General features: G+C 40.9%; 2 protein-coding genes across 5 annotated transcripts in view; one reads left to right on the forward strand and one right to left on the reverse strand.

The window, feature by feature from the left end:
- Positions 1 to 19,633, forward strand: part of igf2bp2a (insulin-like growth factor 2 mRNA binding protein 2a) — a 98,964-nt gene extending 79,331 nt beyond the window's left edge. For all 4 annotated transcript variants that reach the window (XM_077216046.1, XM_077216047.1, XM_077216048.1 and 1 more), the window contains 6 exons: positions 15 to 83; positions 5,698 to 5,814; positions 7,747 to 7,821; positions 8,023 to 8,154; positions 13,337 to 13,450; positions 15,635 to 19,633. In XM_077216046.1, the coding sequence (XP_077072161.1) occupies positions 15 to 83; positions 5,698 to 5,814; positions 7,747 to 7,821; positions 8,023 to 8,154; positions 13,337 to 13,450; positions 15,635 to 15,730 (603 nt within the window). In that variant the 3' untranslated portion in view covers positions 15,731 to 19,633. The remainder of the gene's footprint in view (positions 1 to 14; positions 84 to 5,697; positions 5,815 to 7,746; positions 7,822 to 8,022; positions 8,155 to 13,336; positions 13,451 to 15,634) is intronic.
- Positions 19,561 to 25,460, reverse strand: tmem41aa (transmembrane protein 41aa). Its single transcript, XM_077216050.1, has 5 exons — positions 25,224 to 25,460; positions 22,215 to 22,365; positions 21,347 to 21,508; positions 21,105 to 21,243; positions 19,561 to 21,029 (listed from the first exon to the last, which is right to left on the reverse strand). The coding sequence occupies exons 1-5, from the start codon at positions 25,394 to 25,396 to the stop codon at positions 20,809 to 20,811; spliced, it is 846 nt and encodes a 281-aa protein (XP_077072165.1). The 5' UTR covers positions 25,397 to 25,460; the 3' UTR covers positions 19,561 to 20,808.
- Positions 25,461 to 25,690: the final 230 nt, after the last annotated feature.

Raw genomic sequence — 25,690 nt, forward strand, 5'->3', positions numbered from 1 at the left:
TTCATCCGTTCCAGGGTCACTCATCACAGCTGGGTGGGCTGTACGGTGTTCCGCCTGCTAGTACCGTCTCTCACCAGCACACAGTGAGTACTGGAACTGAAACTGTCCCGTAAAATAGATAGATCCTGCTTCTACATTATAATTGCTGGATAGTGTTCCAGCCACAATAAAATACTGCCTACCAATTTTGTTTTTATAATTGCATATATTGATACTGTATCTAGAGAGTGGGGTGGCCAATATAATGCAGATATATATTGTATTTTATGTGCAATACAATTTAATGATTGCAAATATGATGTCCCCAAAAATGATTTAAACGATTATTTAAATAAACACCTATTTTACACAATATACTCAAAATTCTCCAAAATACTTACACACAGAAAATGTTTCCTATCCATTGACAATGTGTTAGTAGATTCTGTAACTGACACAAGATGGAGTGAATCTGTTGATGAACCAATTGAACAATGGACAGAGTTATCAGCTTTACTGTAATCCAGCGCAACAGCAATGTCTCATGCCATTTGAATACATAACTTGGTAGTTATTCACCAAATAACAACCTCTTTCTTCATCCGACAGTACTGAGCACCACAACCTAATGCTGTTAATTTATGAATGAAAAATCTCTGAGACCTCTTCAATTTATCACTTTTGCCCATGTCAAGAGTCTGAACATTGAGTCATCGGTTTCCAAAGGTTCACAATGGGGTGCCAGGCAGGTCAGGTCCTTTAGGCCCTCTTTACACCTGGTATTAAGATGCGTTTTGGTTGATCGGATCACAAGTAGACGAGAGTGTTTCACTTCACGAGAGTGAAGTGTTTCGAAACAGTTATCAAGTAATGATAACATACAACGGATAACATACAACGGTAACTCTTCACATACAACGGAAAGATGGCGCCAGAATGTTTGGCAAGCCGTCTGTCTCTGCCGCATCTCCTTAGTTTGCTGCTTGCTATTGCCTTCTTTTTCAGTACATATTGTCAAGATGTCTCTGCTTTGCTAGTTTATGATCGTCATACACTTTTCAACATTCTAAAAACTGTTGATATATTGTCTGAAGGACATGACTTGGGAAACCGCTGGATCTCGAAACTTCCTCCTTTGCTATCAGACATACCAGAGTATCTGCGCCGTTCACCTGCTGTTGTTCTTCCCCGCAAGAAACGTTACAGGAGACGGGGAAAACGCGGAGGTGCGCTGGTACGACTTAAGGCTTACCTAGCGTCCACCTCTGTGACGTGTCCTGATGGATGCTACGTTACTGCTGTTGCCGGGCGTTCGCTGAGGATGAGAGATCTTGGTTGCGTCCTGTTTTCGCTGACCCACAGATTATCCCCGAGGCTAATCTGCTAACGGTGCCATCTTCTTCCAGGTGGGCTCGGATTCACCGAGGTGGTGGTGTGGATTTTTCGAACCTGCGCTCGCTAGATCGTGTGACATCTGCAGCCACTCCCACTGAGGATCAAACTCTTCATTTGGCTTTGTTTAATGTTAGATCGCTAGCCAACAAGACTTTTCTCCTCAATGACTTCTTCACCTTTCTGGAGCTGGATCTCATGTTCTTAATGGAAACTTGTCTCCATGATGGCGATCTTACGTCCTTCTCCGAACTTCTCCCTCCCCGATGGGGTTTCCTCAGCTCCACTAGGATCACAGGTAGAGGTGGAGGGCTAGCGTCTGTGTAAGTGTACTTTTCAATGTCGAGAGATCCTGTTTGACAGCTGCTCCAGTTTTGAACTGCAGTGGTTCGAGTTAAATTTCCCATTGGTTGTATTATGTGCGGTGGTGTATCGACCTCCAAAGTTTAACAAGGATTTTATTCAGGACTTCACTGATTTTGTGGCTGGGATCGCGTTGATATATGATCACTTTTTAATTGTTGGTGATTTTAATATACATGTATGCTGCGAACCCAGACCAATTTCTAAGGATTTTATTAATCTTATTGATTCTTTTAATCTTATGCAGTCTGTCACTGGTCCGACACACGAAAAAGGTCATACTTTGGACCTTAAACTGTCATATGGCTTAGATGTTGCCGTTAGGGAAATATGTGACATTGGTATGTCGGATCATCTACCCTTTGTTTTTACTATAGCTGTCCCTTGCTCGGACACTTTGACTGTTGCTCCGGCACGCAGTGTACGTTCTATTGACCCTCAAACTGCCTCACAGTTTTCTGCTGCTTTTAAAGATTCAGTGCTGTACAACCTTGAAGATTGTATTTTTGATGTGGATGAACTCACAAACTTCTTTGACTCTACCTATATTGAAATACTAGATTTTGTTGCCCCACTAAGGGTAAAACGCTATCTGAACCATGGTTAAATGACCATACCCGCTCTCTCAGGCGTGTCTGCAGAACGGCTGAAAGAAAGTGGAAAAAGGACAAACTTCAAGTGTCATTTCAAATTTTAATGGACTCATTACATAAATACCAGGCAGCGGTTAAATCCACTAAAACACAATTTTTATCTCACTTGGTTGCAAATAATAATCAGAGGCCGCAGGTTCTTTTTAAAGTGTTTAAAGGTGCAATGTGTAAAATTTTGAGTATCTATTAACAGAAATGCAATATGACATCCATAACTATGTGTTCAGTGGTGTATAAAGAACTTACTTAATAAACCGTAATGTTTTTATTAACTTAGAATGAGGCATTTATATCTACATAGGCGCGGGAATCGCCTTCTATGAAGGTCGACATATTGTGACGTCATGTTTCTACCGTAGCCGACAGCGAACAAACAGCGTTACAGAGCGCGTTTCGTCACTAACTATTGTGTATAAGCCTATTGTGTGTAGTAAATGGTGTCTAGGGGATGCGGAGGCGCGCGCGCTGTTACAATCACGTTACTTTTGCCGCATGCACCTTTGGGCTCATGCGGACACGTCCAGTATAAACCTCGCTGTATTATGGGTTTGCTATGTGGGGAGAAATGTGCTGGTTACGTTCGTGAGACAATCAACTAATTACTATTATTATATTACGTATTAAGACCCTTGATCCTCACCTGACTATGGCTTTGTAAACTTTATCCATGATGTGGTTTATAATGGACTGTGGTACAGAAACATGGTTTACTCTGGCTATTCTCTGCCGTCTCAGAAGACGATGTTTGTCCCGTTTTAGCCACCGTAGCTTCTTCGAAAGGGAGGGGTGAGCAGTGGGCTGAGCCCTTAGTGTAAACTCGCAACCGAACCGCTAGATGTCGCTAAAAGTCACACACTGCACCTTTAACTCTCTTGTTAACCCTTGTGAAATAGATTGTGTTGTGCCATCCACTTTGTTGTGCGAAAATTTTCTGAAATATTTCATAGATAAAATTGCTGGCCTGAGTTTTTCACCACCTTCATTTACTAGGGACCCCTCGGTTCCATCTTTACACCAAGCTGTCTTCCAGCAGTTTGAGCCAGTCACTTTACATGTTCTCTATGATATAGTTAAGCAGCTCCGTCCTACAAACTGCCTGCTGGATAGTATCCCAGCTCGATTACTCAAGGATGTTTTTAACATTGTTGGTTCCAGTATTTTAAGCTTGGTTAACTCATCTCTCATCTCAGGGTGTGTTCCCGTAGCTTTTAAACATGCAATTGTGCAACCCCTCTTAAAAAAGAAAAATCTGGATCATTTGGTTTTTTCAAATTTTAGACCCATTTCTAAACTCCCATTTTTATCTAAAGTCTTGGAGAAGCTAGTTTTTAATCAACTGCAATCTTTTCTAGATGCTTTTTGCATTTATGAAAAGTTCCAGTCTGGTTTTAAACCCGGCCACAGTACTGAAACCGCCCTTCTAAGAATATACAACGATCTTCTTTTAGCAGTTGATTCAGGAAAATCAGCTGTTTTAGTCCTTTTGGATTTGACTTCTGCCTTCGATACTGTAAACCACTCTATCCTTTTATCCCGACTCGAACAAAGTGTTGGCGTTACGGGTATGGCCCTGAAATGGTTTAAATCATATTTGACAGATAGGAGTTTTACTGTCCACCTTGGGAATTGCTCTTCATCTACTGCACCTCTTTCTTGTGGGGTTCCCCAAGGTTCCATTCTGGGACCCATGCTCTTTTCCCTGTATATGCTGCCCTTAGGGTCCATTTTTAAAAAACATAACATTTCTTTCCACTGTTTTGCAGATGATGTACAAATGTATTTGCCTGTAAAAAACAATGAGAAGAACAACATCCAACCTTTGTTAGAGTGCTTGAGTGATCTCAAAATTTGGTTAGATCAGAATTTTCTATGTCTTAATGAAAAAAAGACCGAGATTGTTGTGTTTGGTCGTGCGGGACATTTAAGTGAATGTGCAGATGCTCTTCGTACTCTATGTTTCCATATTCTACCTTTTACCAGGAATCTGGGTGTAATTTTTGACAGTGCTTTTAAATTTGAAAAACAAATTAGTTCAGTTGTTAAAACTAGCTTCTTCCATTTGAGACTTCTGGCGAAGGTCAAGCCATACATGCTACGTAAAGACTTTGAAAGACTCATACATGCTTTTATTACGTCGCGATTAGACTACTGTAACTCTTTGTAAGCCGGATTGGAGCAATCATCACTTCGAAGGCTACAGTTAGTGCAGAACGCAGCAGCTCGACTTTTAACCGGGACCAAAAAACGTGAACGTATTACACCCGTATTGGCCTCATTACATTGGCTTCCTGTTTGTTTTAGAATTAAATTTAAAATTGCATTAATTGTTTAATAAGTGGGTTGTCACCTTCATATTTAATGGAGCTTTTACATGTCCACACACCTGAGATCTTCCGACCAGATGCTTCTCGATGTGCCTAGATCTAGGCAAAAAAACAGAGGTGACAGAGCATTTTCAGTGGCTGCTCCTAATATTTGGAATAGTCTGCCAATTTATGTAAGAAAAGCGCAGACTATTGAAATATTCAAGTCCTTGCTTAAGACACATTATTATACGTTGGCTTTCAATTCTAGCTGAGCTCTGATATCTTGACCTGTGGATTTCTGTTTGTACTTTGTGTGATATTGTTTGTTTAATAATTTGTTTTTGTTTCCTTGTTGGATCTTGTTAAGATCTTTGGTCAATTACGATTGTTTTTAAATGTGCTATATAAATAAAATTGAACTGAACTGAACTGAACTGAGAGACACTCTCCCGTTTACACCTGGTGTTTTAATCCGTCTCTTTTGTCAACTTTTACTACTTCTATCCTGATTTCTTCTAGGACAGGGTCTATGGGCAGGTAAATATATGGGTTTTTTTTTCAGATCTTTCGATCTAATGGACGAAATTAGCTCACACAATTCATATTTGAGCGTGGCCAGAGACGACGGAAAAACAAACGGAGAGCAGCTTTCGTTTCTGCACTGACAACCGCAAGACCAAAACACATCTTAATACCAGGTGTAAAAAGAGCCTTAGAAACAGATAAGTGTTTTGTGTTCTCACTTTCGTGATAAATGGAGTGTTTTTGCCTTCGTTCAAACCTGTGTGAACCTTCAGGGCTCAACCTCCAGCCTGTGCTGAACTGAGCAGTATCAGGTACAGTTCAGTAACTATGGAGTAAACGAACACATGGACATTTTTACAAACCACTTTTGTAAAAGAATCACATACTCAGGTGTATTTTAGAGGAATTCCTGATTTACAGCATCAAATTGACTTAGAGGTGTTATATGTTGCATGTTTCTTCTGCCCTCTCCACTGCAGGCTCCTGAACAGGAGGTAGTCTACCTCTTTATCCCAACTCAGGCTGTTGGTGCTATTATTGGCAAGAAGGGTCAACATATTAAACAACTGGCACGGTTCGCAGGAGCCTCTATTAAGGTAGGAGTTCCTGCCTACTAAAATGCATCCGCTGTCATGTCACATCTGTAAATGTAGGTTCCTTGTATGTTTTTGTTAAGTGAAGTACAATTATCCATCTAGTTTTCCGTGTCCCATTGCTGAGATCCTTGATTTGAATCTAACAAGATTTGGCCTAGTGTGGGAGGTGAGCCAATCATCTGTAACCTTCTCACTGTTGATTCAACCAGTCCTGTAGGTTGCTGGGTAATCAGTAGGGTTCAGTAAACAGAACTGTTTATAGATTCTTCCTATATATTTCAATAAATGCTGACTTTTCACAAAGTGTGAATTGTTCTTTGCAATTTTACAGTGTGGTGCGTTTTACTGCAGCATATGGTTGAATGACATCAAATATTTTTTTTAAACTGAGTTCTTGACCACAGAATCATAATACAAACTGAACATAGGGCTGGACGATATGGCCGCATTTTATATCACGATATATTTCTTAATTTCGGTCGATACGATATAATTCCGATATCGATATGAACATTATAAAAGCCTCAGAAAAACTGCTAAGAACACCTACAAGAGATGTCTGTACCTACAATCTTTTGAAAAATGAATTGGCCAAGTCTATGAAACCTGCTGGAGTCTTTTGGTACTGCACCATAACAAACTACATGAACCAATGAAATAACCCATCATAACAATTATTCTCTTCTCAATACCTGCTACAAGACTATGAAAGCATTTGAGTAGCAATATTCAATTTGAAATGCAATATGTAAAATGGCAATGCATTTCTGTTTTTAAATTTACATTTGCCATTACATTTGTGCAACGCTTGGTGCAAAATTAAAATTAAATTATATAATTTACATTTGCCAATTCATACACTAGTTTTAATATGTAAATTGAATACATATTTTAACGCTTTATAAGTTGCAAAATTAAAATGTATTACAGATATGATTAGATATGTTAACATTTTCAAGCAAAAACTATAGCAAAATGATCATTTAAATGTTATTTTTCTTAATTGCATTTACACTCACAGTTAGACATGCGATTGCATTTTCATTAAATGTCCCGCAATGAATGTAGCAAAATTCAATGTGTAAATTGAAAATACATTTCGAGCCGATCACGTCCCGCCCCCTCCCGCCCTGTCAATCACTGTGTGAAGTTTCGGTTTCGTAGATATTAAAATCATATGTATTGGTCATTCTGAGGTCACTCAGCATCCCCACATGCTCCAAATTAACGCAAAAGAGTCTCGTTTGTTGGTGCTGGTTAAAGTGTTGTTTGTGCTGCTTCTATCGGGTGGAACAGAATTGATATGTTCCCGCTGCTAGTCGGGACCACTCTCCGGCACATTTTGCAGCGCGCTGAAACCTGAAGTTTTGAGATCTCAGCCGAAACACCACTGAATTTATACCACTGAATTAGTCTTTCCTATCTTATCAACTATTTCGTCTGCTTTCTCCTCACTTGTGGAAGCTCGTTAAGTCACACTTGTATTGTGGTCTGGGGCGCCCATTCTCTAGCTGAAACTTGCCGCGTTGGTGTTCTGCTCTTTCTGACGGCTGCACGCTTAACGTCAGTCAGTGACAAATGCTGTATATCGAAATATCGAAAATGTGTTTAAAAATCAGATCACCGTTATCGGAAAAAAAATATCGCGATATATATTGATATTGAATTATTGTCCAGCCCTAACTGAACATGGATAAATTGAAACTGTTATACCTCTATTAATTTGAAAAATATCCCTCTGGTGGTTGTCTGATGTGACTTTAAAAGAAAGAGCTGAATGAACTGTTCACACTTCAGATGTAGCTCTAGAAATAAAATGAATATTCTTTAAAGCAAATTAATTTATGTCAACATACACTCATAATGGAACTCTCCTCTGAGCTCATCTGTTGAAGGTATGTTGTTCTTGTTCCTGTTGTTGTTCATGTTCAGATCGCACCTGCAGAGAGTCCTGACGTCACTCAGAGGATGGTCATCATCACTGGCCCACCAGAAGCTCAGTTTAAGGTAAAGGAATATAACACACACTTAAAGGCTCAGTAGTTAGTTACATTCAGTCTAGGTGTAATGGAATAAATGAATGATTGAAAATGTGAGTTTGGTCCCAAAAGTATATGACGGTTGTAAAGAAATTTAAAGGCCCTTCAGCACTGTTGTGCCCTATCATGCCCCTGAAAAATGAACAGTGTCTTTGCTTCTGCATTTCAGGCCCAGGGCAGGATATTTGGGAAGCTGAAAGAAGAGAATTTCTTTACTGCAAAAGAGGAAGTGAAGCTGGAGACACATATAAAAGTGCCCTCTTCAGCAGCTGGGAGGGTCATCGGGAAAGGCGGCAAAACGGTGAGAATACAGTGAAACATAAAAGTATTAAGTAAGATCAGAAACTTTCAGTGATGCACCATATATAAAATAGTAGGACTCCTTCATGTATCAGGATTATGTTCTGTTCAATGGGTTTAAGTTCTGTTTTCCTGTGACTTAGTTTCTCAGTCTGTGTCAGTTTCATTCTGTTCACCTGGGGCCTGTTGCATAAATTTAGCCCTTATGTTGACTGTGTCTTTAATACTAGTATGACCAACAAGTGTTGAGTCGAGGGGCAATATTAGGGGCGAAATTTTATATAACTGACTTGAAACAGTTATGAACAGTCTTAAAGAAAAAAAAAGTGGTGACTAAGTTGTAAGACTAGTCTTAACCGCTTATGCAACCGGCCCCTGGTGTTCCCTCCTTTAATCTGATATACAGTATATACTCCGTTTTGTTCAGTTCTGGGTCCTGTAAAGACTCTGGGCGGATCTAATCCGTGGGGAATTTGCATATCATAATTAATAATTGGTAATTAATAATTATTCATACATGTTTGGATTAGATCAGTCTTACATGTTAATAAAACTCCCGATAAGGGATGATATGTAATTTTACCTGCATGCATGCTTGTGTATCCTTGCACTTAACCACAAGTTGATTGCAATTACCTGCACGGACCACGTTTTACAAACCAGGCAAAATTAATTAGCTCAATTGTCAGACTAATATCTGTGGGAATCCACAATATCATCTTACTTTATAGGATTTCAGGAAAAGCAATTCTGTGGCCACAAGAATTGGGTTTCCTGCCCTATAAACACATACTCTTTAAAGTATCTTTAATTTGTAAGCTTGTTGCTATAAGATCTTTTGGCACTTAAGGGACTTAAATGAGCAAAAAGGCAGTACATCAATCAGATGAATATAATGAATTTAATAAGGCAGAACTACTTATGTATTTACTACGGTTACATGGGATATATGTATTTACAAACATAATAAACAACAATACACGATAAGGCATCGATGAATGAGAAATGCATAGAGTGTGGACAATGGAAACACGTGTGAGAGGGGAAGGGACAGAGAGAGAGAGAGAGAGAGAGAGAGAGAGAGAGAGAGAGAGAGAGAGAGAGAGAGCATTGGCAACATTCCCCTGACAGTCCCCTGCCTGTGACAACACAAAAACATCATCTTAATGCTTCTTAGAAGCTCTATAAAGAGATTTACTTAAGTTTCTGGGTCTCTCTGTGTCGCGGCATTCCTGCACGTGCGTGAGCGGAGTCCTTTAGGAAGCGTCACTGGGTGCTGCTTGGCGCGCGTTGAACGGAGTTTCCAAGTCTTTGGGGTAACATTACCAAAAGAAAATAGTTCGGCTAAGTTTGTTTCACTTTGTGGAAGTGAACAGAGTCGACTACGGAAAACAAAACTTTGACTAACAAAGAAAAGAAATAAAGATCTCTACGGGGAAATCACGCGGAGTTAACGTAACATCTTCGCATGGCTGGTGAAGACGCGTGTGTGCGTCTCTCGCCACGTGGTCACGTGCGCGTGTTTCTCCTTCAAAACGAGCGCGCGCTCGTTTAAAGGTCCCTTGTAGATGGATTTGCTGAAGAGATATGTCACGCGGTGTTCTTTTCACTCGTCGATTGGAATTAAACACGGAGACTTATCTAAGACTGAAAAACACAAACTAAACTAGAAACAAATAAAAGAAAGGCGAAGAGCTCGCCCGGAGGCGAGACCCTACATTTTTGACAGTCAGAGTAACAGAGAGGCGAGCGGAGGGGGGAAGCGTCATTTATCACCTTGGAGAAATCCGGCCTCTTCCTGTTGACTTGGCCAATTAGAGGGTTGGAATTTCACAGGCGGGACTTTGGTTTTTATTGCTCTTTGTCTAAGAGAGAGACATTTGAAACCGACGAAATTAGGGTGTTTAAGAGCAGAATCTTCACAATTCTTATAATACTAATGTGTCACAAGTTTAGCAAAATGTAATGTCAATTAACAAATGGGGAATGAAGATTGGAGTTTATCAAGACCAAACTTGCCACAAATGGATTTGGTTAAACATTAGTTGGCCAAGTTTAAACATTATCGCATTAGAGTTGTCGAGAAACATAGACCAAACCACAAAAAGGCAACTCATGAAATAGGGAACTTGGATACATTGTTCATACAATTCTCAAGTGGATATATAATAGCATATACTGTATATATATGAATACAGGATTCATTTCTCCTCCTTGGTTAGAATTCAGAGAGGGTGGCAGTTCTGTGAACATTCCTTTGGGTCGTAAACGCCGTTATCTAAGAACACCAGTGATGTTAGTTTTGGTCTCTTTTCACTCCAAAGATGGAAAACATAGTAAACTATATTTTTCATTAACTTCTTACATATATTTGGCTCGAGCAAGTTGAGCGATTTCGTTTAATACCAATCACTCCGTGTTTGTTACGCATACAAGGATATATATAAACTCTTAGACCTTTATAGAAGTCCGCAAGGTTCAACTACATAACTAACAGTCCTAGATAGACAGGATACAGTATAAACTTCAAACGTACAGGAATACATCATGTTTACATTTCATAATCACTCATTTCTGGGTTTTAATGTTATAGATGCATATATGTGTGTGTGTGTGTGTGTGAGTGTGTGTTGTCCATTTGCACATCTGGCATTCCTTCCTCGCTGGGGGGGGGGGTTTGGAGATAACGGTCTTCTTGGATGTTGGCTCGCGAACAAATCAGGATCGCGCGAGGATCTCTGTGGGGACTCATTACGCTGTAAAGGTGTCACAAACTAATCTACCCTCCAGACTGGCTGGCGCTAACGGAAGATTTAGAATTGGAAGAGTCATAGGTTGGGGCTTTAGAAACCCCTGTTAACGTGTGTTTATTGTGTTAAGGAATGCTGACTCCATGATTCTGCGCTCATACCCTACAGTCCTGTCTCGCCAGTGTTTTACGTGGTTGTTATTATTGTTTCCTGAGTTTCCTTGCCTGTTGAATTTATTGGATCAAAGACTGTTTTTGCTGATCTCTTTCATCTTCATGCAGAATCGATAGTTTATTTCTGCGGGTTTTTTTACACCCTATTTCCCCCCTTCCTCCTATCACCATGGACTTAACTGCAGTTTGCCATTTGTGGGTGGAGTCACACACCAGGGACTTTTTGTAGTTGGCATGCCTAAATCACTTTCCAGACTGCTTGCTCTGCGTTTTTTACATCCCCAGTCTGAGCCGTGCCAGTGAGCCCTACTGAGTCTTATTCCACCCCGGAGCCTGAGCCCCACGACACGTCTGACCAGGTGCACGAGACTGCAGCAAAGCCCATCCCAGAGGGAATGCTTGTGAAACTTGAAGGTATGGATCTTCACCTTGGTCAGACGTCACCCTGGCTCCACCGCAGGGTTCCTGGCTCTTGTTTGCACCTCTGCCCTCCATCCCTTTGGCTCCACTGGGCTCTGCCTTCCCGCCAGCTCCACATTTTACCTCGGTCGCACTGGCTCCACTGCGGTTTTCTGGTTTCCCGCTTCCGCCTCGGCCCCATGAGCCATCAGCTCCGCCTTGGCCCCCTGGCTCCGTGTCTCCTCGGCTCCGTCTGGGTCTCCACGGTAGCCGGCTCCGTCACAGCAGATCACATCGCCTCTGTCACAGGAGATCACATCCCTGGTTCCATCGCACAGGCCTCCACCATGGCTCCTCCCTCCTATGACTCCGCCTTGGGAAATCGCACTGGCTGTGGCCTGGGACATCATCTGGACCCTTCTGCTCCTGACTCCTCCCTCCTCGTTTTATTCAGTTCTTGGTCCTGTCTTGTCAGTGTTTTACGTGGTTTTCTGTTTCCTGAGTTTTCCTTGACTGTTGAATTTTTTGGATTAAAGATGTTTTTTCTGATCTCCTTCATCTTAGTACAGCCACCCGTGACATCATGATAGGCAGATCATGATAGGCAGCGATTGTGCCCATCAGATGGCAAAACGTTTCTACTGCACCCAGAAGTACACAGGCGAGACATCTTTAAAAAGACGTGCCACGTGCAAGCTCTTTTAGAGAAGAGAAAAAATTCAGTGGAGTATTGAAGCACCCAGGGAGAAGCACATACACTGTTGGCAGATCACTGGACAGATCTGCAGCAGGCAATGTGATCTCGCTGGAACACGCTGTTGCACCAACACACTGAAGAGCCACTCTTCTCGTAGTCAAAGAACTCCGATACAGGCTTGCAGAGGAGTGAAGAGAAGCTCTTGGCTCCGAAGCAAAACATAATGCCCTTTTATACCCACGTGGTGGGGCGGAGTTGAGCTATGCAAATTCCGCAGACCCATGGCATTGTTTTCCCATTGGCTCATTTTGTAGAACTCGAAGGTGATAGGCTTCTAAGCGAAACCCCCAATTTGTCAGTCACTGACATAACTCAGAGTGACTGAACAAAAGGGAACAGAGTGTTCAATAGAGTTTATTTATTTATTTCAGAGTCTGAAAGCCCTATTCACTCTGAACTAGTCAATATTCCTTTCATTATGCACCATTATAAATGATTGAGTCAAAATGTGTTTGCAGTAGTGAACAGTAATTCTGAGAATCCATAAAACGTTTAAAATGAAAAAAATGAAATGTTCACTGTTAAAGAATGGGAACATTGTTGATTAACCAAAGTTAATGTGGTGTGAATAGTTCCTGAGAGACCTCATATACGCCACCAGAGCAAATTATGAACATGTTATTGTTTTTGATATTTGTTTATATATACCTGACTGATTTTTCAATGTAATTTGCTGTGCAAAAGGACTGAAAAAGTCTATGAAAGCTTTTTTCAATCTATTTAAAGGGAAAAAAAACGTTATCAAGTTTGGTTATTATGTTATATAACTGTTACGTTTTGGTCTAAGGCTTTGAAGAGAGCAGGCCGATCCAAATCACTGTGACCTGTTAGTCAGAGTTCAGGAACTGTACGTTTTGCTTCTAGTAAATATTTGTCTCAATTCATGGGAGCTCGAGCCACCGGGGCATCATATTTGGTACCCAAGGCAACGGTATAACAGCAGATTGGTCTTGATGTATGTCATGTACCTATGAGCAACTGGATATGTGCTATTTGTACTTTTATAAATCTGATTGACACATAACATTAGCACACTTTGACCCAACTGGCATTATGACTGTTAGGTAGTGACGTCATCAGCTTGTTTCTCTGAACCTCTTTCAGGTTAACGAGCTGCAGAACCTAACCAGTGCAGAGGTCATAGTGCCACGGGACCAAACGCCTGACGAGAACGATGAGGTCTTTGTCAAAATCAGTGGGCATTTCTTTGCCAGCCAGGTAAATGATAAATGATATTTCACAGAAACCTTGTGTTGTATTGTTCTTAAGGACTGAAATTTACAGCTCCAGTATGTACTGCTTTAGAAATAGATCTTAAAGGGATACTTCAGCTCTGGGAAGATGAATGTGTATTTAATAGTGGTCATTTATATAGTAGATATGTCACATTATTTTAGAAATTTAAGCATTCTAGACTGAGAAAAGGCAGAACATTTTTTTTTTACTCATATGGCTGAAAGACAACAACTCCCAGAATGCACTTGCTTTGCTGCCTTTATGAGGCCAGGCCACTCCCAAACCACGCCTACAGGTTACAGGCGGCAGTATCCGAAAGATTTCTCCACACATTCTCTAGGCTAATAAATACTCTAGTAACAGTAAGATTTTTACAAAAAGAACCACAACCAATGTGAGTTATAACTTTTAATAAAATAAAAAAATAAATTATATTAACACTTTTACACTCAAAGCTCTTCCAGAGCTTCAGCTGTTTCCTAATATTCACAGTATTGCCCGTCAGGAGCTGGATATCTCCTGATATCCTGGACAACACAGGTGGGCAAAACGAGACGATAGTCTTGAACCAAGTCGCTCGCATTGCAGGAAGCATTCCATAAAGTGACGATAGGCTGTTAGGCGATATTGTCTACAAAACAGTAAGCACAACGTTAACGTTAGCAATGCGAACTATTTGCACACAGTATACTATCATAGATGTAAATATAACAACAATAGCTCAGCTGAATGCGCGGGAAGAACATTGTGATAATGCCGGGTGTCCAAACTCTGTACATTATGTCTTGGTAAAAAAAAGAAAAACAAACCAAATAACGTTACTCAATTCACACTAAGCCGTCCGTTTGTTCCTGCGGGCTTCCAATTTATCTCGTCCAGAAGAAAATGGGATCGCTGAAATTCGCGACAGCAATAGGACTCTCTATCTTTTTCCATAGGCGCACAGCGAGAGCACTGACACGACCGGTCCGCTCCAGCTGGAGTCTGGCCGGGCTAAAGTCAGGTCTTGCTCCCCTGCTGCAGCAGCTGCTCCGGCCGCCTCTTGTTCCTCCATCTCCCGCAACTGTTCATCGCTGTATTGCGGCTCGTACAGGTAGACGCGGGCATCAGATTCGCGCAACAGATCTTTGAAATCCCCTTCTGTCTGAGAGCATGTCAGTGGGGTGAGGGGGGTGATGGGGGGGGGGGGGTGGTGAGAGCATGTCAGTGAGGCGGAGAGTAGGGCTGAGCGATATGACTGTGTCAATCAAAAGATATTTATCTGTATGTAAATATATCCGTGCAGTGCAGGACTGCTTAAAGAAACATGGATGAATGGCTTTATTTTTTCAAGCTGGGTGGCCCCGTCTACACTCGTTGGTCCAAAATAATGCTCATCTTAACTGTACACAACATTTCATTTCAACATTGAATTGAAATCTGCAACATCAAGTGTTATACTCTAACATTCAAACGTTTGGGGTTAGAAAGATTTAAAAAAAAAATACTACTTTTATTCACCAAGGACATATTAAATGTATTAAAAGTCAGAGTAAACACATTTTTTCACATTATTACAAACATTTCTATTTAAAATAAAGGCTTCTTTATATTCATAAAAGAGTCCTGAAATGTTTTTTATTTCAGTTTCCATAAAAGTATTAATCTGCCCAACTGCTTTCATCATTGATAATAATAAGAAATGTTTCTTGAGCAGCAGATCAGCATATTATGATCATTTCTGAAGGATCATGTGACACTGAAGACTGGAGCAATGATGCTGTAAATTCAGCCTTGCCATACCAGGAATAAATTACAAATTAAAATATTTTTAAATAGATAACTGTTTATATAAATTGTTATAATAATTCACAATTTTAATGTTTTTACTGTATTTTTGATCAAATAAATGCAGCCTTGGTGATCAGAAGAGACTTTATAATTTTTTTTACATATCCCAAACTTTTGTATGTTAGTGTATTTTCACCTTTTTTTGTTCCTTGACCATGTAAAAGCTAAATGCTGTTGAATTGGGTGTAAATTAAATCACCTCTTATTTGTCAGTGACAAAAACATGAAATCAGGATGTCTTATGGTGCCACCTTCAAGCAGTCACCTCTCTCCTATTGAAACCGAAGTGGAACCGAACATTTAGCTCAATAAACATGCTCTACTCTGGTCCCACAGACTGCACAGAGGAAAATCAGGGAGATCATCCAGCAGGTGAAACAACAGGAACAGAAGCACCAGCAAGGCACCCCCGTGACACAACGCTCCAAGTGACCATCAGGGCAGCCCCAGTGGGCACCTGCCAATGAATGTAGCCCTCCCAACTGGAATCAGACCAGACCGGATGCAGGGGACCGGCCGGGCAGACCAGCAGCCTCGGGATCAAAACCAAAGAACTTCTTTCTAGGGGAGACGAAGGAGCCACAGGCAGAAGGGCTCTGAGTGCACTGCCAGATTGGGGAGGGAGGGGGGGGGGGAGGAGGAAGGAAGTGCAAGTAAGACAAGTGTTCCTTTTATTGTTCAAACACACCCTGACTGAGAGACAAATAGGTATGGGGCATCTGCTATCAGGACGGGACACATCACGGTCGCCCCAAGTAACAATTTCTTTAGAAACTTCTTAATTTAGGCTTAACATAGGGTTAACAAAGATAAGATGCTCCATTAACACGTGTACACTGATGCATTTTGACTGAGTTGTGTTGCTGTTTTTTTGAGTAGGTAAGTGTGGGTGTGCACTAGCAGTTGGCAACCGAATTATTATTTTTTTTTAATGCTCAGATTGCGATTTCAGTGATCCTCACCAGTACACTAGAACAAATACACTGTTTTTTGAAGCAGAAGTATGATTCTTCTTGTTTTGCACAAGCCAGCAAGCGGGCGATTAGTGCACATACGCGGTTGCGTACCCATAACATTATGTTTTTCCAATTTCTTTGATGATGGGATGAGAATGTTGGGAAATGTAAAGGACAGAACATTTACTCATATCTTAGCCTGTTTGCATTTCAGGACACATCATCCAACGCAACGGATCCTTGTTACTTAAGCCTGTGCGTGCCAACGGATGCAAACATTGAAACATTTCTTACTGTGCATCTTTCATTTTTTAGCTTTTCTTTTTTCGTTTATTCTTATTTCTATCCAGCTCTTACACTCCATTTTTATTTTAATGCCAGTGTTTTTGCAGCCTCTGCATTTTGTTATTTCATCGCTGCCACACTCTTGTGGCGGCAGTCATTACGAGACGAAGTAGGTATGTAGTAGATGTGGATTAGGAGTCACCACCCCTTGTTTGCTTTAGGGGGTATGAAAAAATTCTGAAGCAAGCACCGGCGCCTGAAATACAGCGCACCTTTACTGGATTGGTATTGGGCAGAAGCGAAATCGAATGTGCACCAAGAACTCTGCCTTAATCTATTCTGAAAGCAAACAAAAAGATGGGTGTCTCAAAATGTGATGGAGGTTCAGGTTGATTGTGGGATGAGAAGGCACCTGTGGTACACACACACGACCGCGTTTGGCTTTAAATCTCTTTGTCAGGGAGCTTTCTAAACGGCATGACAGCTGTGAATGTACAATAAGCAGCCTTTAAGAGAGAGCACCTCCCTGTCATGTTCAGTGAGCTGGTTGGTCAGCGATATTGTTTTTGTTTTGATTTTATCTTCTTTCTTTTTTTTTTACAATACTCGGGCTGTTTTTGGGGAACCGATCAACAGGATGGATATCACTTTGTGCTTTATTTTCTTCTTCTTTTTTGACCATGGAAGCTCGTGGCCTTAACGTCACCGGTCTATGACATCACAGACAGCTCCCTCGCTCAATGAGAGCCAAGCCTCATCTTCCAGACGCATGGTTTATGCCAATACGCACAGCTTCCATTTGTGTGTATGCGTGTGTGTATATAGATATATATATATATAAAGAGAGAGAAATATTTATGAATCTATTTTTTTCCTATTTTATGATGTGAGCTATTAATCAGAAACGGAAACAGAAAAGCTCTTTTTTTTTTGGTGGAACACTGCCATGTTATTCTGAAGGGAAGTGTTTCTTTTCTTGGAAGTAGACTATGAATATTGGTAGTATACTAACAGTAAGAATAGTAATGAATCAACGCAACACTTTGATCAGATTGTGATTGGCGCGCATGTCAGTATTGTGATCTACCTCAGGCGTCAGGGTACCTCAGTCCAATCTTAATTTCCCTTTTTTCTCCCAACATTTTGTATGCCTTGTAAACTGAAAGTTTTGAACGTTTTCTTTTATATGAAAAAGACTAGTCTGAAGTCTTCAGGTCCATCCGACAAAGAAGAATGGATCTTAAAGCTTTCAAAACTGTATCTGAATTTACTGCGTTCTTTTACCGATCACAACCTCGTGATTTATAGAATGTGTAACAGAGGTGTACTTAGCTGCCCGAAAGGGGTTCTAAATGTGGATACTGTGTACTGATGTTTAGATCAATGACAGATGGTTTAAAAATACTACGAATATCAAGTAGAATGGCTTAATTCAAAGCATTCTCCAGTAGTAGCTAGTTGTCTAAAGCGTAAGCCAGCTTTCATTTGATAAAAATGAGTCCAAAATCAGGAATTACAGTAAGACCATTTTTTTTTTATTGAGGTTTTTCTATCAGGGCCTTTCACAAAACAAACCTGGTTTGATATGAAGAAAAATAGAAAAAAAAAGGAAAAAAACAACAACTGTTAACTTGATATACTAATCACAGTCACTGTGTTTGTTTATTGTAATCACACAGAAATCACAAATGCAGGTATTTTTGTCGCCTCGGATCTGCCCTGACTGCAGTGGATCTGTTGCTGGTCTACTGTACATGCGTGTTATCTCTCATAGAGGCCTATGTCAAATCGAGATGGAAGACAGTACACGGTCAGGTCCATGTATGTGTACTTGCAAAGCTGGTTTGCATTCGTACAGTAATTCACATGATTTGTCTGTGGACTGAACTGCAAGAAGTCCCGCTCCATAACTTTAGTAACTGTTTTCAGTAGGGGTGTGTTACCACAAACATAGACTGTAAATTGTTTTTTACCCACTGAAGCAACTTGTCCACACTTATCCACAAAGAGTAGCACAGATCCCAGGTGCAGATGCTGTTTCTGTTCGTAAAGGCTTGAGGCTTCTGGTGGATCAAGTGACTTCTAAGTCTAAGTTTTCACTCTAGAAGCTGAACATGGTTCTTACGGTTCTTGTCTCTGTGAAGGCTCGTAGCCAAATGAGGGCGTTATTTACCCTGAATTATTGACTTTCTGCTTAATCTCAGGTGTTTGCTCATTGATGGAGTTCGGGTTGTGTAGCAGTATGGTAATTTGGTTCACTTTAAAGTGTTATTGTAACTGTAACGCGCCACACTGTCGATAGACACCTATCTAACGTTCTACAGTGGTTCTTAACTTTTCTTAAAGAGTTTGTATTTCGAAGCTTTGTCAGGTGTGCATCAGTATTTAACTTTACAGAAGCATTAGTCGATACATGCATTAACATCACACTGTTTTGTCTCTGTAATCTGGTAATCACGCTGTCTCGCTATCCATTACGATATCCTGTAACATAACGCTAGGGATAATTGAGGTCTTTACATTATCTTTAGGCTGTAAGTCATAGCTAATATAAGTCGAACGAATCAGGTCAGTTTAGGGGTAGCTGTTGTTTGTAGTATTGGCATGAAATTTCATTGTTTGCTTTTGGGCCAGGGTGAAGGAGACTTAAAGTATGTGCTGTTTTATGTTGTTTTGATATTCAAATGATATTCGAATAGACCACAAACACAGCTATAGTTGCTCACAGTATGAAGACACCGTTCTAGTTGCGCTTAACTTGGGGTGAGAGAAGGAAATCAGAGCGATGCATGAGAAATCAATTCAAATCATAGGCTGTGAAAACTTCTTTGCGACTTTTCCACGGCAGATCCATTCCTACGCAGCTCTCTAGCTTCTTACGTTAGTTCATTTTGAGCGATGTGAAACAGAGACTGGGCTTGCTGCACTGCCTGCCGTCTCCCCTTAGCTGGATTGTGGGTAGGGGAGGGGTACTGAGAGCTGATCTTTTTTTTTCTTTCTTTTTTTCTGCTAACAACCATGTTGTTTTGAAATGTAGGCGAACTGTACTGTTCATGGATCAACATGGATTTGAGCAATAAAATTCTTTATAAAATGATTGTGTCCGAAGCTCATCTTGTTGACATCTTTGTTGGCCAGTGTTGTACAGTCCTTCTCTTTGAGGGCAACTGTCCTGCAGTTTAGCTTCAGTCTTAATTAGACAAAACTGAACTTGCAAGACTCTTTCCTAAAATCATGTAGCCCTAGCACTATATAAGGGGTGACTGTTTTGGACACAGCCCTAGAAAATTCCAGGCAAGGGTGTTAGGGCAGGCCGGAGCTTAATTTTGCAGGACAATGGCCCTGCTGGAGCAGGATTGGACACCCCTGTTATTGGGTATGAATGATTGGGTCAAACAAATGCACTAATCATAATGTGATGAAATTTTCCCTTTAATTTTAAAGCAACATACATAATATTCCTCAATTGTGCATATGAATGCTTGCTTGGAATGAACACCATGCAGGTGTGATTAAATGTTCTGACAGGAGCTAATGGATTGAGTTTTTTTGTCAGATGAGATGATTGATCACATCATAAAGAGCTTTACTCACATGAATGGGGTGTTTGCTGAATGAAAATACTGCATTCTGCTCACAGCGTTGCTAATGGCTCTGGCAAAATCCATTTAAACACTACCAAGTTGGATGGGCTTTCAGTGACCGGGTATGACTTCACATATTGAATGTCTGCCTTTCCATGTAGAAAAAAACCCATAGCGAATATTTACAGCTTGATGTTCCATTTTAATATTTACAAGTACTCCAACATGTTAAAATATTAAATATTCTCCCACTCAGTGAGGTAGTTCACTTTTTAAGGCTAATGTGACATTTCCACAACAGTAACCCACAACCAAAATCCACAATATCCATATTACAGTCTGCATTAAATACCACAAAAACTTATACTTTGCTGCAAGATTACATGTCTTTTGAACCACAAAAGACTGTTATGGACAGCTGAATCAGAATAAATGCACAGTATGCATTTTAAACTCTGTGATTTGTACATGAAAGCAGGATTCAGAATTCAAGACAAATAGACCCAACAGAACATCCAAAAATGGCATCAAAAAGGTCCTTTCTCTCACATACATTATAACCTGTGCCAAAAAAGAGACAGCAGCTTTCGTTAGGCCACAAAAAACAAAAACACACATTGAATTCAAATAGTAGCCACCCACAAAGTGACTAAGTAGGATCAAATCAATGACCCCACGCTGTCCCTTATCTGTTCTTCTTGTCTTGCCTGAGTCCATTTGTTTCAAGGCCGTCCAGGTGGAGATGCCGAGTGCTGTATTTACGGATCAGAGCTCCAGGCAGCAGGGCGACACAAGCAATAAGGAGCAGTTTCAACAACACACTCCAGGAGAACAAGTCATCCAGAGAGGAGATATGAGACAGCATTGATCCCGTCTGGACGCAGATAAAGTTGTATGGCATCAGGCCTGAAAGACAAACAAACATGTTTCAAATAAATGCTACAAATTAAGGGAAATGTTCCTTCTTTTAACAGTGCTTACCAATGAAGACAGCCATGAAGAAAAGAGTGATAGGAATATTAAGTATTGGGGAGGTCATGTTTAAGAACCAGTTTGGACTCATGGGAAAGAATCTCAGGAACAGTAGAAAAAAGAACAAGCTACTTCGGTTTTCCTCGACCTGGAAAAAAAGTAAAAATTAGGAAAGTTATAAATGAAATCCAGTGATGATTAGCATACTTTGTGCTCTCAGACTTCTTAGAAGACAAGATAACTAGATGTACCTTCTTCTGCAGCATGGCCACCTTGTCAGGGAACAGTCTCACAATGTGCTCCTTGCCAAACGCTTGGGACAGGAGGAAACAGAGAGTGGCACCTACTGTGGTGAGGACACAGGCGAGAAGAAGACCATACCACGTCCCAAACAAGGCCCCAGCCAAGATGTTCTGGGGGGGGATAAAGTCATTTAATGTAGAAGTCAAGATCAAAGGATATGAAGCTGCATGTTGTAACCCTCCAGCTGTGTCCATAATATGGGAACACCGTTTGTGTTGTCGAATTAACCCCATGCAATTCGCTAAAAATGGCCAGTATGGAAACACTAACTGCAGCTTGTCAGAGACAACAAACAAAAACAAAGAACATTTCCCTTTTTTATTTTAGTTGTAACTATTTGCAGAAGGTGAAAATTATTACAACATCTAACATTATTTGTGCTTTGTGTAGTCTAAATGAATTTTATTGCTATTTGTACTTGGTGTAAAAAAAATAGCCTGTGCCTTTTTGTTATGTCTGGTTCTCAGAGCCTTTTCAGGGTAAAATTTGTTTCTCAAACTTCCTGTTAGTGCTGCAACAGTCTAGTATTTAAGATCCAAAAAACGTACAATTGAGACTGAAAACTCAAGTAGATGAAGACACAGAATTCTTGATTTTTGACAAATCACATGGAAACCAGTGAGGGTCATTTTGATCATTGTCACCAAAATTTGTACAGCCTTTCCTAAACATATCTGTGTAACCCTAAATAAGAAACATTTCCAGAACAAATGAACAGTTTAACCAGAATGCGGTTTAAATTCACCCGCAACACAATAGGAAGGATAAATGTGTACATTAAAGTATAATGTTTCTGTGTAAAAGTTGTGCTCTTACTAAAAAAGAGGAACCGGGTATGGCAAAAGCCTGCTTGTAGAGGTAGGCACTACAAAAGAGTAACAGCACATATCCTGTGTACTCTGTTTTATAAAACTGCAACAGCTCTGCCATCTCTTTCAGCTCATCCAGGTCTGATGGGAACTTCAACCTGGACCAAAATAAAGTTACATGACATTGGTAAACTTGCAAGGACAGTATCTGGACATTATCTATCTGGTTCAAATACATTATGGTAATACCTCAAGTATCGCCTTTTTGCAATGTTTACAGCCCATTGGTTACCAGCCTTAAAGGGTGGGTTAACCCAAAAATGAAATTTCTGTCATTAATTACTCACCCTCATGTCTTTCCGAACTCGTAAGACCTTTGTTCATCTTTTGAACACAAATTAAGATCATTTTGATGAAATCCGAGAGGTTTCTGAACCAGCCATAGGCAGCAACGTCATTGCGACTTTCAAGGCCCAGAAAGGTAGTAAAGGCATTGTTAAAATAGTCCATGTGACTACAGTGGTTCAACCTTAATGTTATGAAGCAACAAGAATACTTTTGTGTATTCTAAGAATACAATAAAACAAACAAAAATAACTTTATTCAACAATTTCTTGTCTTCTGTGTCCGTCTCCTACGCTGTTGACGTAGTAAAGACAGTGCAGCACTTCCGGGTTCATGTCAGAACGCTGACCCATTATTGGCCGATGCTGTTCACATGAGCACCACGATGGTGAGCCGGCATTCTGACGTAGAACATGGAAGCACTGCACTGTGTTTAATACAACTATTTTAACGATGTCTTTACTACCTTTCTGGGCCTTGAAAGTTGCAATGAAGCCTATGGCTGGTTGAGAAACCTCTCGGATTTCATAAAAAACATCTTAATTTGTGATTCAAAGATGAACGAAGAGGGGAGTAATTAATGAGGATAAATAATGAGGGTGAGTAATTAATGACAGAAATTAAATTTTTGGGTGAACTAACCCTTTAAACCACCTCATCAGAGATGAGGAAAATAAATCATATGTGGTTCCCTTTTGATTTTGTTCACTCGCATTGCGTTAGTTGATAACGCTATGGGGAAACTCAGTTTTTTCCGAAATACTGAAGCCTGATTGAATCACATTTGTGCACCAGTACGAACAAATGACATTTCAGCCTGGCAAAATGGGTGAGGCCATTCGCCTATACAAGCCAATCTCGGTATGCTTTTTTCTTCAGAATGTTTCTCCTTCAGTGCGAAGATCATCTCCTCGCTGACTCTGAAGACTGCAAAGAAAAGAAGCGGATTAACCAGCACCGATGACAGCGCTCTGCAGCTCCCCTGCGGCTATCCATTCCACTCACTCTTACAACTCTACATCCCTACCAGAACGGCCTATGGTCGGTAAATGAGCGGCGGCTGGTGGTACCATTACAGAGAGGCACTGCACAAAATCACTATCAAGAACATTTTCGAGGAAGCTGTCGCCGTGCATCTCTGCCCACACACAGCTCTGATTTGGAAAGCCAAGGCTGTTCATCCTTCCAAGCCGTGCAGGACCAGGTCCACCCTAGCGGCCATAGCCTACTCTGCGGCTGGCCAAGCTGAATCTGTTCTACATACAATGTTCTATGAGCTTTCAGGCCAAACTCCGCTTTACTTCGGGCCAGAAATCATCGCAAGCCATCCGCCACTTCCTGCTGAAGCGGTCCAGTTTGGCTGTGCCAGGTTGCAAAAAAACTTTGTCAACCAGGCAGCCTACCAAACCAGCCACGACACCTGCTCAGTCTCAACCAGAGCCTGAGGTCAGACAGCGCCCCGTAGCTGCAAGTGCTACCCCCTTCCTAAATACCAGGGTCCCTGCCCGAATATAGCGCTGGATACTGAGCCAAAGATGAAACAGCTCTGATGCGTTTGCCATAAAAAGGGGAAGGCAAGGTCCCGCCGAGGCCGGACCACCTCCCAAGATTATTTGTTCCCGCCTCCCAGCCTTGTTCCATTCTGGCCGCTGGCGACAATGTGTTTGTTGTCAGTAATGGGTCTGTCTGACCCACAAAAAGTGCATGCATGCATCCAGGCAGGTCACCGCTGTTATAGCGAGCCAAAAAATAAAACGCAAACACCTTCACAAAAAGAGCACCTCTCCTCACGCTTGCAAAAACGCGAGCGCTGGCTCCCCACTCCAGTGCGAGTGTCAGGATGGGTCCTGAAGATGATCAGATAAGGTTACTTGCTCCAGTTAGTTGCAGATTGTTCAGATGGCTTTGTTTGTCCCAAGGCAATCCTGCCCCAGCAAGGCCTTTTTGGAAAATATCTATAGTAGGACCCTCATTTTTGAGTGCTTATAGGCTGGGCTCGCAGGATGGTTTTCTTCGTTCTGCGTTAGTAGCACGGCGCTATTGAATTTGGTTACCATCGCGTTAGCACCTAACATAATGTGAGTGAACCATATTAAAAGGGAACATCTCGGTTACTAGTGTAACCTTGGTTCCCTGAGATAACAGGAATAACATTGCGTAGCTGGCCAGGCTACCGCGCCTGCACAAAAGTTGTTGCTTGCCGCTCAGTCAAAAGATTCTGAGAAAATGGTATTCTTAGCCATCAAGATTCTCTATGCTTGCATAGAAAAAAAAACATAAGATAAAAATAAAAACATAAAGAGAGGAAAAAGCAAATAAAAGCTATCCTTGAAATATGTCAAGATAATAGATAAATTAATATACTAATATGAGTAGGTAGAGTATTGCAGATAATAGTAGTGGATGGACACGAGTAAACTTCTGCATTATTAACATGGCAGCAACAGAACCGATCTAGTTTCACTGCAAAAAGGACAAATGACAGCTGGAGACAAGGACAAGATAGAGAGCATCCATTTTAATAATGCTTGCGTTTTCTACACTGTAAGCTACATCCTCACAATGTTTTGCATAAGACTGGTAAATCACAATTCCAGCTGAGAGAGCTATCGTTATATTGCGATAGACAAACCGTAGTTATCATCATCACACACGCATTTGAAAGGCACACCTGGAGGCAGCAGTCTCCATTTCATTTTGGTTGTCTTCACCATTAGATTTAGCCGTGTCTCCTTCATGGTCCTGTTTAGGCAGCTGGGGTCCAGGGGGGAGATAAGAGGAGAGTAAATAAAGGTAAAATGTAGCTGTTACTATTACAGCGATCAGTCCAGCAAGCGAGCGCATGACGAAGATACTAAAGAGGGCAGATACTATTGTCTATTCACTGCGGATAACTTCCGGGAGCGAAAGTACGAATCCTACGTAGGCGAAGGCCATACTTTTATGAATATTAATTAGTCTATGTGACCGCTGATTAACATTCTTGACGTACATGGTACGCGATCTATTTAATATTCATAAGTCCCTCGCTTTAGTGGAATTGTTGATTCGCCAGTTTATCAAGCAGACAATATCAACATTGCCTTTTTGAAAATAAAAAGATAAAACAAATCCATGAAAAGTTGAATATTTTATGTT

Source organism: Siphateles boraxobius, unplaced genomic scaffold (genome assembly GCF_051911475.1).
Source record: "Siphateles boraxobius isolate OS27281-9 unplaced genomic scaffold, OSU_SipBor_1 7, whole genome shotgun sequence".
NCBI lineage: Eukaryota > Metazoa > Chordata > Actinopteri > Cypriniformes > Leuciscidae > Siphateles > Siphateles boraxobius.

What these genes read in the sequence shown, in the direction of transcription:
- tmem41aa (XM_077216050.1), bottom strand. Translation starts at nt 25,396, where the DNA reads ATGCGCTCGCTTGCTGGACTGATCGCTGTAATAGTAACAGCTACATTT. An exon ending in ATGGAGACTGCTGCCTCCAG is followed by an intron (nt 22,366 to 25,223) that starts GTGTGCCTTTCA and finishes ATTTTGGTCCAG; the next exon opens with GTTGAAGTTCCCATCAGACC. An exon ending in TACCCGGTTCCTCTTTTTTA is followed by an intron (nt 21,509 to 22,214) that starts GTAAGAGCACAA and finishes ATCCCCCCCCAG; the next exon opens with AACATCTTGGCTGGGGCCTT.